This window comes from Nomascus leucogenys, chromosome 11 (genome assembly GCF_006542625.1).
Source record: "Nomascus leucogenys isolate Asia chromosome 11, Asia_NLE_v1, whole genome shotgun sequence".
In the NCBI taxonomy this organism is placed as follows: domain Eukaryota; kingdom Metazoa; phylum Chordata; class Mammalia; order Primates; family Hylobatidae; genus Nomascus; species Nomascus leucogenys.
Window position 1 is genome coordinate 91,580,107 of NC_044391.1, and position 15,865 is coordinate 91,595,971.

At 43.1% G+C, this 15,865-nt stretch overlaps 1 protein-coding gene across 2 annotated transcripts in view; it reads right to left on the minus strand.

Moving 5' to 3' along the window:
• Positions 1-1,106: 1,106 nt before the first annotated feature.
• SLC7A14 (solute carrier family 7 member 14) overlaps positions 1,107-15,865 on the minus strand; it is a 125,761-nt gene continuing 111,002 nt past the window's right edge. For both annotated transcript variants that reach the window (XM_030822823.1, XM_003256445.4), the window contains exon 8: positions 1,107-6,053. In XM_030822823.1, the coding sequence (XP_030678683.1) occupies positions 5,766-6,053 (288 nt within the window). In that variant the 3' untranslated portion in view covers positions 1,107-5,765. The remainder of the gene's footprint in view (positions 6,054-15,865) is intronic.

Sequence of the window (15,865 nt, forward strand, 5' to 3'; positions counted from 1 at the left end):
CTTGTGGTGGGGCCTGCGGTTTGGGATGCTGTTTCTGCACTTGCTCACTGTTTAATTTCAAATACTGTTTCGTGGCCAGGCCACCACTGGTTACCTGCTGGTGCCTCTCTCTCTCTTAGGATCTCCAGAGGTCTTTGCAGACACATGGGTCCTCAGTTTCAGGGAGCTACACAGGTACAGGGGAAGCAGAGGCTCCGTGAAAACTTTGGATAGAAACATCTTCCTTGACATGTCTTGTTCCAAACAGCATGAAAACGGAGCGCTGGCACACAGCCCTCGTGGCGACTTCTGGAGTGTGTTTCCTTTGCTCTCCTCTCTTTCCCCCCATAGGAAGTTAGGGGCACCTCTGCACTGCTCACTGACCTGAGGCTTAAACCCCAAGAGTGGACCCCTACCTGCTGCGTAGACTCCGTAAGCAGACCCCCGCTCTGGCTTCAGACACATTTCCTGAGTTCTGACTTTTCCACACAGTAAGACATTCTAATCTGAGATTCATAATTAGGTAAATGTGTGGCTGGCCCTCCGTGGACTTTCCTCTGACATCTTGGGCCCCTGGTAAAACCTAGCGCGAGGCCGGGCGCGGTGGCTCACGCTTGTAATCCCAGCACTTTGGGAGGCCGAGGCGGGCGGATCACGAGATCAGGAGATCGAGACCACGGTGAAACCCCGTCTCTACTAAAAATACACAAAATTAGCCGGGCGTGGTGGCGGGCGCCTGTAGTCCCAGCTACTTAGAGAGGCTGAGGCAGGAGAATGGCGTGAACCCAGGAGGCGGAGCTTGCAGTGAGCCGAGATTGCGCCACTGCACTCCAGCCTGGGTGAGAGAGCGAGACTCCGTCTCAAAAAAAAAAAAAAAAAAAAAAAAAAAAAAAAAAAAAAAACCTAGCGCGAAAGGGGACGGCAATTTTCTCCAGCCTTCTATGTGGATTTTCAAACTGATGTAGCTTCTGTTTATGTTGCAGATAAGAGGTGGTACCTTGTAAGGTAGACTTCCAACAAATGTTGGATGTCTAACAAATGTTGGATTTGTCTTCCAACAAAAGAAAGGATGTCAGGTTTACCAACCCTTTTCAGCAGAATACAGGAGAGAGATTTCTCTGAAGGAGTTTGTGTTTTGTTTTCCAATAATTACTAGATTTATATTCTGGCTGACCCATAGATTCTGAAGAAGGATGGATTGTTAAATTCAACAACTCTCTTCTGCCCGCCATTTATTTAAACAGATTTATCATGACCATTATGTAGGCATTTGATTAGCTACTAGTTTGTTACTAAGAAGTAGAACTGGCACACGCCTATAATCCCAGCTACTCGGGAGGCTGAAGAAGGAGAATAGCTTGAACCCGGGAGGTGAAGGTTGCAGTGAGCCAAGATCGTGCCACTGCACTCCAGCCTGGGTGACAGAGTGAGACTCTGTCTCAAAAAAAAAAGTAGCACTGAAGCTCAGTAAAACCTAGAGCTGAGGTTTTACTGTTTAGATTAGATAGATATAAAAAGTTGTTAGGTTGGTTGTTAAAACCTCTTGTTGAACACTTTAAAGTGGCTGTTAAATTGTGTTGCCTGTCCACGTATTAAATGGCTGTATTTTCTTAGGTTTGTGATGAACGCAGACACAGGACTCAAAGTCCAGCTATTTTTCCCTTTGATTTGTTAAATCAACTTGGAGTGTATATGTGGCTTGTTAGTTCCTTGCATAGGCAAGGAAGCCACCGTCTCAGCTTTCTTAAAGTTCAGCCTTCCCGGATTCACACTTTTGTCAGTTCCCCAATTATTTCCCACTCTCTCACCCGAGGAAAGCCAGCCAGCTCAGAGTGACATTCAAGTCTCTCTGTGAGTGAGCCCTCACCTGCCTTCCTAGCATTGTTTCTTATTGTTGCATGTATAAGTCATGCATAAATCATGTGCTCCAGGCAAACTAGCTCCTTGCTTTCTCTTAATGGAGGCACAGCACAAATTCTTAGTCAGAGGACCACAAACTAGTAGACCTTATTCATGCTGATCCTTTGCTTGGCATGACTTTCTTTCATTTCTACTTGATAAAATTCTACCCACTTCACAAGTTCCTACACAAGTGTGACATTTTTTATGACCTTTTGAGAGGAAGAAGGCCTTCTTCATATTTGAACCCCAGAGCACATTACAAATCCCTCATCTCACCTGACACATTCACTATTGTTCTTTATTTATATATCCCATTTCCCCTATTTCATTTTTCTTTTTAAGAGACAGGGTATTCTTCTGTTACCCAGGCTGGAGTACACTGGTGTGATCATAGCTCACTGCAGCCTTGAACTCCTGGGTTCAAGTGATCCTCCTGCCTCAGTCTCCCAACTATCTGGGATCATAGGCACATACCACCACACCAAGCTCTATTTCCTCTATTTCTTAAGGGCTGGATTTTTATCTGACTCACGGTATCAATATCTGCCATAGTACATTGTTGAATAAATATTTCATTTTCCTCCAATTTATTCATTCTGTCAATCATCAGGTATTTCTTGAATACACACTATATGCCAGGCACATTTAGCTAGCAAAATCTAGGTTTGAAGCTTATCTGTGGATTTTAATGATCTATGCTATTTCAAACCTCTACCTGCATGGGGAAAAATTTGTTCTTATCATGCAGAAGTACTTCTTCTTGTCATTACCACTAATTCTATTATTTTTCATGGTGCTACTCATTGGCAAATTTAGTAAAGCATATCAGGGTTCTGCATTTATGCACTAAATATACATCTAGTTTTGTCTTATCCTTTCTGTTTCTATTTTTATTTGCCCTGAGTTCCTCACTTAATTTTTGTTTTGTATTGTATATATTTTAGTAGCTGCCTCAAATCCTTTTGAAATGAAGCAGAGTACCAATAAATAAGTAGAATAAACTCTGAAAAAAATCAAGTAATTGGCTCCAAACCACAAATCCACACAATGAAATCTCACTCGGAGAGCTTTTGCTATTCAGAATTCAATAAAATGTAGGTCTTCCTTGGACTCCCTTCAAGGGGCAAAGTTTCTAAGATAATTATAAGGTGATCTTACTTTTAATGTGGTCCCACAAATACATCATTTAGAAACCTGTTAAGAAAATAGTAATATTGTCATTCTAGTGATTGATGGTATTTGAAAACTGCATTGTAAAATCTGGGACTGTTTCACAGAAGCTGGTAAACCTGAGGACAAACATGTCTATGTACCTGAAAAAACTTTTTCTATCTTAGTGATTTTTTTTTTAAACTAAGGTTGCTAGGGAGGTGATTTGTCAACTTTAGAAAAATAAAGGGAGCTAAGCTTAAAATGTACAAATATACTATTTGGGAAAAATGGCTTCTGAAATGAGAGTGGTTCATAGAATCTGCACAAAATCAATAGCAATGGTGTTAACCAAAGCATACATTTTCCATTCCCACCCATCCTATATAAATTGCATTTATCTGCCACCAGGCTATTGTTACTTTAATACTTAAACCTCACTAGTAAAAGGAAGCTCTTTGACCCATGTTAAGATTTTGCTATTTTGCACTCCTATTTCTCTATTCTCATGTTTAATGAGTACAACCCCACCTCATCTATCTAGATGTGTATCAAGCTTAACAGATTGTATTTAAACCAGGCAGATTTGTTGAGTCCTATAGCCAATTCAAAACTTTGTTTTCAAAAGATGACTGACAATTAGTTTATAATTAATTCCCAATGATGTATTTCACAGAGTAGGCACTATATCTTTATGGTTAACTCTAGGGAAGAGAAAACATAGCATTGTCAAGCATGACATTAAAATGACAAAATGACCTCAGGAAACCAGAGTTCTAAACAATGACTACAGAAGAATAAAAAATATCTAGAAAATTGCAGTTATTTTAGTTTAATGGTATACATTGGCTATGATTACGATATGTAATTTATTTAAAGCATATTTTTTAAAAACTAGTTTCAATTGATCTTTATATGTATGTTAAAACCCAGTGCATCAGCCTGGAGACTTGTCAAGTTTGTTGTTTTATCTGCATTTACCAGGCTCCAGTGCTGCTCATCCACGGACTGTAGCCCCCAAGGGCAGATGCCATGCTTCTATTCATTCCTGTCACTTGGCATTTGGTCCTTTCTCAACCAGTGTTAGTTGAATGAAAAAATGGACTTTCACCTCCTTGCCATAATCCTAAAGCATGCCAAGATGGCATGAGCCTCAGCCTTTCAGAAAGAACAGACTTGAGTGTTAGCGAATATGTCCTGGAAATGTTTGGCATACTGATACATCTAGGAGAGAAAGGACAAGGAATTTCTTCTTTTGTCCCTCTTTCAGGAAATCCTCACAGAGATTTTATTAATAGCTTAATTAATTTTAATAGCTTGGTTATTTTTATGATAGCTTGATTCAAATTGTGCCTTCACATACATTTGTACACATCTCAGTGCAGCCACAGGAATTCTTGTAACCCAAGAGTAGAATTTATATTATAGTCCATGTGTGTTTTTTTCCTTTGCAAATTCTCTCATCTATTCTATTTCTGAGAAAATTCTTTTAATAGCCCCTTTTATGGCCCAAATTTACATCTTACCAGGTAGATATTTCTCTGGGCTTCAGTGAAACTAAGCTGGGAAATAACAGGAAAAAAAATACACCTCTGAAAGTGAGCTACCCCCAAGGAATAAGGTTCAGAAGTGAAATGTGATCTCATGGTCTCATGGAATGCAACTACCTAAGTCGCTGTACTTCAACCTATTTTGTTTTCAGAGTAGCACACACCAATCAAGTGGTTGCATATCTCAAAAACTACAGAATTTATAATTTTAGAAATATGAAAGAGAATTTGCAATGTGATCTCAGTGGCTGGCTCACTTCTCCTTGTAAAGATTTTTATCTGATTATAAAACAAACAACCTACTTCTTCAAGGCATATCAGTGCCATGAAATCATGCTCCACCTTTGCCCTCTTTCATCATATCACCAGGAGCTGCAGTCTGGTATAAGAGAGGCCATGACAGAGAGTTAATTTCTGCCAATGCCCTTCTGGCCTTCACTGCAAGATATGGTTATTTAATTTTCTTCTGGGCATTTACATAGAGCTTTGATGGTGCTTCTTACCATATCACTGGGTCTGCATGACTGCTTTATAGTGAATCTGAAACCATTGGGAAAATGGTCCAGAGTCCCTGACCTTTGCTGGATCCTAAAATTATAGTTTGGAAGCTGTGAGAATGTTGGTGAATAAAAAGAAGCATGTATCTTTTCCATGAATTAGTTTTGGGTGAGATTGCAGGATAAAATGATGCTTGCTCAGGAAGTGCCAATGCCCACCTACCCACCCTGACCTCAGGGAGCAGCACTCAGCCTGACATGCCAAGAACAGAGCTTTGTCCCCATGTCTCAGGTGACTGAAATTCTGCCTTCTGCCCAGAGCCCCTGCTTGGGCTTCAACCAGCAAAGCAAAGGCCTAGGAAACATTTGCTACCATCAGCTCTGGTGGTTGCACCTAAGATGGAATTTCATGTAGCCTCTTGTTTATTTATTTATTTTATTTAACAAGGCGACCAGTTAGGGGACCCAGGTTAAGCCCTTCAACAGAACTATCCTGAAGAGCAAAAGTAGCAAATGACAGGCTATGACTAGGGATTGAATTTGGGGAAGGCTGGATTTGTGAAATGAGAGCCAAAAAAGTTTTCACCTTCTAGCCCACAGGTTAAGTTACTGAAAATCAATCATCACCATTTCTACCCACTTGTGTGTTTCTCCTACTCTGGAGAGTAATCTAACTCATCATTTGCAATCAGGGCCTCTGAGTTCTGTTTGTGTTTGCTTTTGCTCTTCGCTTTGCTACTTGTCCGGCCGTTTGCCTTCGCATCTGACATCTGTTGGTAATAGAAGCCTTTGTCTTCCGTGGGCCCGCCCCAGTCCTCCTGGCTCTCGCCCTCTGTGGCGTAGGAGAAACCCTCCTCCACTGAGAAGGGGTCATCCACGTCGTAGCGTTGGTAAGTGCTTTGGTGCAGGGCCTCTTCTCGAGCGCTGATTTCCAGGGTGCTGTTCCAGATGCCATATCCAAAATAAATGAGCAGACCTGTGGGGTGAGGGGAAAGGTACAGGTGAATAAGCAATTGCTTTGGGATCCTCGGACTAGCAGAGAGATCACCTTCAATGATGAAATCAAAGCTGGCGGGGGGAAGGGCGGGAATGTATTTTCTTTGGTTTATGTGGTGTTTTGAAAATACTTGAATTAGATGCCTTTAAAAAATTGCGAGATCTTGCGTTAAGTAACCCATATTTACAGATTTTCCTAAAAAAGTCAAAAGGTCTGCCAATGCTGCATCCACATTTCTACATGGTGATTTTTGGCTGGTGTTGAGAACTAGCTGCCTCTTTAGACAGGATACGGGGTCTCTAGGTTACCTCAGTCCCCACCTCCCATGCTGACATCGGCTCATTACACTCATATAGCTGCCAGCCAGGAATTTGCATTTTCTACCCTGGGGTGAAATATTTATGGATCAACAACAGTTTATTCCCAACCTTCTTATAAGATTTTGTTATTCTCTGCCTCCACTTAGGGACTCCATCTCTTGTTTCACCTCTTAGCAGCATGCATATATTATCCTGTGATTTACCTTGACATTTTACACTCACCAAAGGCATAATATATCGTGGCCACTCCAAGCTGCCTGCTTTCTTCTGTGTGCTCTCAGTGTCTAGTGTGTGCTACTATTATGTCCCTTAGAACATCTGTTGTGTGATTATGTGCACAGGGTCATTTCTATTTTATAGACTCTGCAGAAAATTGGCACTTAATGTTTGTTGAATGAATGAGTGAGAACTCCTGATAAGCATGAAAGGTCCAGTGCAACCTCTGTGTTGATGTCATCCCAATCAAAGAAACTTGCCCCCCTCGTTAATATGTAGCATTCATATATGCTAATGTTTCATTTCTATGATTTAAAAAACACACATAAAAGTCGTTTATGAGTCCCCATTTTCTTTTCCTTTTCTTTTTTTTTTTTTTGAGACAGGGTCTGACTCTCTTGTCCAGGCTGGAGTGCAGTGGCATGATGTCAGCTCACTGCAATCTCTGCCTCCTGGGCTCAAGCAATTCTCCTGCCTTGGCCTCTCGAGTAGTTGGGACCACAGGCGTGTGCCACCATGCCCAGCTAATTTTTGTATTTTTGTAGAGATGGGGTTTCACCATGTTGCCCAGGCTGGTCTCAAACTCCTGGACTCAAGTGATCTGCCTGCTTCCACTTCCCAATGTGTTGGGATTACAGGCATGAGCCATCACGCCTGGCCTGAGTCCCCATTTTCTATCTTGAATAGGCTGTGAAGGTTCAGGGCCTGGAAGTCTGAGAACCATAACCTTGGAGTCCATAGAACATGATAAGTAAGAGTGTGGGCTCTGTGTTCAAATCCTGCCTTCATCACTGTTAGCTGTGTAACCCTGGTCCCATTACTTAGCCTCTCTGTTCCTCAGCATTCTCTGTAACACCATGAGAGCTATAGCAACCCTCTTAACATAGGAGTGCTTGAGGATGAAATGAGGTAACTGGTGGTTCTCAACCCTGGCTGGCTGCACTTGAAAGTCACCTCAGGGCGTTTCTTGAACCACTCTGATACCCTAGCCCCATCCTGGAGATTCTGATTTAATTAGACTGCAGTATAAACCAAGCATAGGTATGTTTTTAAAACTCCACAGGTGATTCCAATGGTCAGAGTGTCCCTGAGATAATGAACTGTGCCTGATGGGCAGAGTGTTCCACTGCCCACTCAGCCCACAGTATGGCCTAGGCACTGGGGTCCACACAGTATGCAACCTCCTTCCCAGGCCCTAACATCCTCCTCTGAGTAGCACCAGTCTCTTTGACTTTGCTAACCTTGCAGGCATCTGCTGGGCTGGTTTGCTTAGAACCGTAAGTCAAGCCTGCTTTGCTGCTGTGGTGCTTGAGAAATCTTGCTGCCTTTTGAATTTGAAGTGTGCCTTTTTAAGCTTGGATTTCTCCCTCCTTGTCTCAGATGACTTTGTCCCCCCTCCCTCCCACACTCCCCAGTGAAATCAACTTTCCAGGAGCCAAAGTAAGCAGAGATTTATAGTCCTAATTGGTAATAAATCCTAGAGTTAATTATTTGCAGATGTAGCTATTAGTGCTCAAATAGTGATTTCATCTTTTAAAAGCAGGGTATGTACTCTTTCTTGTCTGTAGGTGGGGGTGGCCATGGGGGATAGTTATTATCCTTGTGCAGAAAAGGGCATCACATTAAGGCCTCTTCTAAGAGTGCCAGCGTGCTAGTTCTTGGAGAATGCCTCTGTCTGAAGCATGTTTGGGATCTGAGAATGGATTTCAGGCGACCAGGCAGGACCTGTGCACACCTCCTTTTGCACAGCTTTGCTTTTTTGCCATCTTTTCTTCTAGACATCCAGGCAGATGCCAAATATTACCTCCTACTCCTGCTTGGTACCTATTATGCCAATTCTTTCCTTTCTGATGCCCTTCTCTGACTTTGCTTATAGATGAGTCATTTCCCTACTGAACTTAATACCATCTTTTTCTTTTCCCTTTGCCCCAAACGTCTCTCCTCTGCCACCACAAAGGTCATTGCTCAGTCGCTGGTTTGACTTCACTCATCACTGGTTTGTCAATTCCAACAGACCTGTCCCTGCCCCCACAAGGTATTTTGGGTGTCAGGTAGATTCATATTATGGGAATTCTCTAAAAACCTTGAATCGTAGATATTTAGAGCTGGAAAAGATGCTATGGATCATCTATGCATTCTAAAACCTTCATTTTACAGAAGAAGAAAGAGAGGCTGGGAAAGAATAAGTGACTTGCCTGGATCTGAGAAGGAGAGGAACCAGCTTTATATATGGAGGGAGAGAAGTCTCTTGCATGTCTAGTCCTTCACACCTCCTCTCCCCTCCCCCAGGCTGGTTTACAGACTATGCCCACTGCAGTAAATATGTGGTAAGAGGTTAGGTTTACATGTGTTCTTTGGGAGTGGCCAGGCCTGGAAGGAACGTGTGTGTGTGTGCGTGTGTGTGTGTGTGTGTGTGTGTGTGTATGTGTCTGCATGCTCTCACATATGGACTGTGGTTACTTTTTACTTTGTGAAGACAATCCATGGAAACTTGCCACATAAATATTTATGGGTCTTTTCATGTTTGCTCTGAACCCCCTGGAGTTTCAAAGGTGTGTCATTCTGTCTTCAAAAATGCATTTCAAATGTGAGTTCTGTGAAACAAGAAGTGACCATGTGCATGCAGCCTGGTAGAGTAAATAGTAGATGCAAAGCCATTCCCCTAGGGCTTGGCATTCTGTGTGTCTACCTTTCTTGCTGGCCCTTGAGTCAACTCAGGAAAAGTGGTGTGAAGCTGAGAAGGATTGAAGAAAAGAAAAATGGAGGGGGACAAAGAAACAGAGAGGAACACATGAAGGGAGGGAGGGAGAGAGAGAGAAGAGAAGAGAAACGTATTACCATCTGTCCCACATAAACAAGGGCTTTGTGTCGGAGGAGTAAACAGAGCTGCTCCACGCCGCCTGTGTGGAAGCAGGGTGTTTTGTTTCTGCTCCCTTTTTTAGTTGGCTTAGAGGAAGAGGCATGAGGTAGTTTCTGAAAAATCTGTGGGGGTTCTGGGAATCCTGAATCATCTAAACTACACAAAGCACCTCTGTGTGCTGGGTTAGGATGATGATGGATCGTTGATGTTGCACCTTTGTCCCAAGAAGCTCAAAATATTACACAAACAGTATCTTGTTTTGTTTAGACTCCATTTAACCTGTCTGGGAAGGTGTGTATGTGTGTGTGTGTGTGTGTGTGTGTGTGTGTGTGTGTGTGATTATGTGCATTGCACACTTCACAGACAGGACAACAGGACAGTGGGCACAGAAAACATAAGGGAAGGTCCACAGCCACACAGTGAGCAGGTGGACAGTGAATCCTTCCAGGTCTCCCCATGCCCTAATCCAGGGCGCTTCTATCTCTCTTATATCTCCTGTCTACCAGGGATGGAAAACAATTTGGCTTAATGTTTTATTTGGAAGAACATATACAAAAGTGGAGTGAATAGGATCATGAATCACCAGCTCCCCTCACGCTCCCTCCCCTGACCCCTTCTCTACAGACTGTTTTGAAACAAATCCCTTCGATCATAGGTTTAATTTGTAAATATTTGACTATGCATCTCTAAAAAAAAAGTATCATCACAACTAAAAATTATTAATAATTTCTTAATATTATCTGATATCCAGCAGTATTAAAATTTATCTAAATTATTACATGTGTGTGGAAAACTCTTCACTTTATGAGGCTACACACATGTTCCCATGGTGCCATCATTGCTTGAAGTACTTTTTGGGCACTGCTAATCAAGATGGTCACTGGGAATGGCATCATATTCTTTTGTAAACTCTTATAGAGGGCAATCTCACATCTTTTGAGGGTGGATTTGATTTTGCTATAAGCCAGAAGTCATCTGAAACCAAGCCTCAAGACTAAGATGGCTAATTCACAAATAATACTATTTATTCTATTTGGATATTTAATTCTGCTGTACCTTAAAAGCAGATAACTTAGATCCATTGCTTTGTAGTTACATAACATACGTCAGTAAGAAACTAAAGGCAGGTGTGATGTTAAAAATCAGAGGGTGTCAGCCTTTGTGCTGCAGCAGTGTCCTGGAGGCTCCTCTGTGGGGCTGGAATTATTTTTTTTGAGTTGATGGGTCATGGTGGGGGTGCCTGGTGTGTGCAGGAAAGTGACTAGTTAGCAGTAAACACAGAAGTGTTTCAATATTCTGGCTGGGCACGGTGGCTCACGCCTGTAATCCCAGCACTTTGGGAGGCCAAGACAGGTGGATCACCTGAGGTCAGGAGTTCGAGTCCAGCCTGGCCAACCTGGTGAAACCCAGTCTTTACTAAAAAAAAAAAAAAAGAAAAACAAAAACAATAATTAGCCGGGCATGGTGGTGGGCACCTGTAATCCCAGCTACACGGAAGGCTGAGGCAAGATAATTGCTGGAACCCAGGAGGTGGAGGCTGCAGTGAGCTGGATCATGCCACTGCACTCCAGCCTGGGCGACAGAGTGAGACTCCATCTCAAAAAAAAAAAAAAAAGTTTCAATATTTTAACACAGACATGGTTGGACTGGGGCACGTGGGCTGCATGCCTGCCCTGGTCAAAGGTAATGGTGGTTAGTCTTATGAAAGTCTGTTTGCAGGCCGGGCGCAGTGGCTCACGCCTGTAATCCCAGCACTTTGGGAGGCTGAGGTGGGCGGATCACGAGGTCAGGAGATCGAGACCATCCTCGCTAACACGGTGAAACACTGTCTCTACTAAAAAATACAAAAAAATTAGGCAGGCATGGTGGCGGGCGCCTGTAGTCCCAGCTACTCGGGAGGCTGAGGCAGGAGAATGGCATGAACCTGGGAGGCAGAGCTTGCGGTGAGCCAAGATTGTGCCGCTGCACTCCAGCCTGGGCGACAGAGTGAAGACTCCGTCTCAAAAAAAAAAAAAAAAAGAAAGTCTGTTTGCAGTCATGGGAAATATTCAAAGGGAGGCTTTGGCTTCTTTTCTAGACAGAAGTTCCCCAGTGGAAAATGTGTCTATGAGAAATTCAGGCTAGACAAGATCAAGAATCATGCCTTTAGCAATTGAATGGGCTTTCTTTATGATATTAAACACTTTGTGGTTGTAATGCACTTTATTAAAAAAAAAAAGCACTTTCTCATCCATCATCCCAGGGAAGTTAAGAACTGTGTGATAAATCAGTAATTGAAATAGCACTGGGACTCATATCTCTTAACTCTAGCCTGAGGGCTGTTCCTGTCCCACCCAGGTGCCTCCAAGGAAGGTTTACAAAAGCTAAGCTTGCCTTCATATACTAGGGTACCTTGGCATCAGCAGGTGACATACCTGCTCACCCACCTGTGTTTATCCATCCTGTGCAAATTAAGGAAATGACCCCAAACCTACAAGTAAGAGAGGTGGGAAAGGGGGGTCTTGATCATATAGGAGAAATCCTAGAACAAAAACTCAACTCTGAAGAGACTGGGTAATGCAGACAATAACAGCATATTTCCAACTCTGAGGGCACACACTTAGGTTGCAGACCAGGTCCCCTACCTCCAGAGTTCCTGGGAACTCCCTGTCCTCTCCATGAAGCTCCATACTCAGAACCGAGAGAGGTGGGCCACCTGACCTCAGGCTGGGTGGAGCTGCCTCTTCCTGGGGTGCACTTTCCAGCAGGAAGCTCTGCCCACTGCAGATAGCTGAGGCACTTTGTTATGCCCAGAGGGCTTTTATTTTGACTACTCTGGGATCAACTTTCCAAAACAGACATTTGCCAAAGCAGAAAGGGAGACTGGGTGGTAATGAGAAGATATGCTTCCCACCCACCTCAATCCCCACCAACTCCCACTATTGCTGATTATTTTTTAAAATACCACCACGAGTCTGTTGACTATAATAACAACAAGGCTTGTTTAATATGGTGTGGCCAGGAAGAGCAGGCTTAGGATGAAGTTGGGTGGAGATTCTCTCCATGACCCTGCAGCTGATCTAATGGGAAGTCATGCTACTTTATGTCTCAGTTTCTCATCTGCAAAATGGGGTTAGGGATGCTTATTTTATTTGAGGTATATAATGGCCATGAGAAGTAATGCAATCTTGTTAAAGAATATGAAAAAAACCTAGTAGTCTGAGCCAGCAATTCTAACTCAATAGAAACCCAAGAGAAAAGTGTCCACGAGTCCACCAAAAACATGTACAAGAATGTTCACAGCAGCTCTGTTTGTAACAGCCCTAAACTAGAAACAACCCAAATGTCCCTGGACACTAGAATGAATAATATATTGTGGTATATTAACACAGTGGGAGACTAGACAGCCACAAGAACGAACAAACTGAAACTACAAGCAACAATGGGCGTGAATCTCACAAACATAATGTTGAGGGAAAGAAGGCAAACATCCCCTCTGTTGTGGCTTGAATTCTGTTCCACGTAAGCTGTGCATGCCAGCTCTGTGCCCTCCACCTCTTCATTCTTTGGGCTCACAGGAGAGCCAGTGTCTCAGCTGCCACTGATTGCAGAGCCCTGTGAGTGCTCCGTCCGCTCTGCGTCCGGCAGTGCACCTCTGCCAGCAGACAGCCTCACGATTGCATGATCCACCTCCACACTCTACCTTCACCCTCCCTCCTTGGAATCCCACCAGCCTTGTTGCCAACCTCATCCTGGCCTTCAGGATTATTCTTGCTCATCTGAGCACAATTTTGACATTGGAAGAGCCCGTTGTTTTTTCCTCTGCCTCCAAGGAGAATTTCAAGCTTATTTATGGGGCATGTCATCAAGAATTTAGTTATCAGGTCCCAATTCATCGCTCTTTCCTTCCCTCCTCTTCTTTTTCTCACCTGGCTGCTTTGGGTCAATTTCCAGTTGGATTTCAGATAATAGCTCAGGTATAGACCATGAGGTGTGTCTTCTCTTTGGGATATTTCTATTTTGAAATAGGATTCATGAGGTCCATTGCCCGTATCACAAGTCCCGTCCTCTAAATCTACAGACAAGAATTTGATTTCCTCAGAAAGACTGAAAAAATTCCTACATGGCAGCTCCCACGGTAAGGGCAAACTATTCTAACAGGCGATTACTTTATAATAAAAACCCGCAGGGAACAGCAGGCCCGAAGGATGCCCTGGAAGATACCATGGTGTAGCATTCTCACTGAGCCCCTTCTAGTTCCATGTTCCCTGAGACTCTGCCCAACCCTTTGAGAGGTTCTTTCACAAAACTGCATCAGCTAAAAGGAAAATGAAGGCGCTTTGTGCTCACTTTGATGGGATTAATACACATTTGCTGTTTGTATTCCTTTTCTTGTCTGAAGGAAAAGAAACATGTGCTGAATAATCTTGCTGGGGCTTGTGCCTCATTTTTCTCTCTGAGTTGTGTTCTTCTGAAGGTCAAAAGCTTAGCAAAACATTGTTACAAAAATGCCGTAATTAACATTCATTTAGAAAAGCTTGGATAAAAAAATGTGTCTTAAGAAGATTATCAAGTTATGACTCAGCCTAATCATGTAAATCTTCAGTTTCATAAACGGCTTCATTTAAAAATATCTCTACTGTTTTCCCCCAGAAAGTTACACTATGTATAGAAAGATTAAGAAAAATCTGATATCTTGGAGGCTCAGAAGTTCAGAGGTGACATATTTATCTTATAAGACCATTAAGGATTTTATAGCCAATTTGGGATTGTGGGTTGGATATATTTTATATATGCAAAAAATAGTTTTTGAAAAACAAGGCTTTGTAATTAAATTATCTGCCCTACTTGATGAAACTATTCCCCCCTTAGAGCAGTGCCACGCATTCGAGTCAGCTGGAGGGCTTATTAAACCCTAAATTGCTCTCAGAGATTCTGATTCAGTAGACCTGGGGTGGAGTTCAAAATCACATTTCTTTTTTTTTTTTTTGAGACAGAGTCTTGCTCTGTTGCCCAGGCTGGAGTGCAGTGGCATGATCTTGGCTCACTGTAACCTCCGCCTCCAGGGTTCAAGAGATTGTCCCGCCTCAATCTCCCGAGTAGCTGGGATTACAGGTGCCTGCCACCACGCCTGGCTAATTTTTGTATTTTTAGTAGAGACAGAGTTTCACCATGTTGGCCAGGCTGGTCTCGAACTCCTGACCTCAGGTGATCTGCCTGCCTTGGCCTCCCAAAATGCTGGGATTACAGGCATGAGCCACTGCACCCAGCCTCAAAATCACATTTCTAACTAGTTCCCCGATGATATTGATGCTGCTGGTCTGGGGTCACACTTTGAGGACCATTGATCTAGATCATTGTCAACTTGGCTGCCTATTAAAATTACCTGGGGAACTTAAAAATTCCTCAACAATTGGCCACCAGACCAATTGAATCAGAAAATCTCTGTTGCGGTAGCCTGGGCTTAGAATGTTTCAGAAGCAACCCACAGTGATACTGATGTGTAGCTAGGGTTGAGAATCTTTGTTCTGGGTGAAACTTAGTTATATAGCAGCCTTCAAAAATCATGATACTAAAGCAGTTAGCAGCAGGTGCCCAGAAATACTAGCAGTCCTTCCCAAATGTGCATCGGAATCACCGGGTGCTTGTTGAACTGCAGACTTCTGTGCCCTCTGGCTGGCCAGCCCCACTCTGCAGGGTGGCATTCTTCTGAGTCAGTGAGTAGCAGTTTCTGGAGGGAGTTTGGAGTTTGTGCTATCAGCAAGATTACAAAAGGCGCTCAGGGAGTTTTCCTCTGCCTGATAGCTGGAAGGGCAGCCCGAGTCGCTGCAGGTTCACATCGTGCTTTGGCATATGATAGCCAGTCTGTCCATACTTGTGGACAACGAATCATTTTAGATTTTTAAAAGAAAGGCCGGAAATACATATTTCTTATTGCTTTTCTCAACATTTTCTCATTTAAGCCCCAAAGAATAACCAGGTCAAGGCTGATAAAATTATCTGCATTTTTACAGATAAGTAAACTGAGGCCCAAAGAAGTTAAGTAAATTTCCCAAAGTCACAAGACAAAGGAGGGGCGGAGCTGTGATTTGAAGTTGGTGGTGTTTGACTCCAAAGGTAAGGGCCCCTGCCACCTGACTGTTTTTGCAAAATGCCTCTGGTGCTTCAGGAGCCATAAATATTCTGTAGAACTGGCTATAGAGTTTTCAATGTAAAATGAAAACATGGGTCCTCTTGCTCAGAAATTATTAAGAATTCAAGATGGCAGCAGCAGAGCATTAAACCAAGCATGGGACCCTGTGCACAGCTGTGTGTCCATGAGGCCAGCCCTGTTGCTATGTGTTAGGCTCTATCGAACGTTCTAATGAAATGAATCTGCTCAGAGTCACCCTGGTGGGGTAGTAGAAGCCCTGGAT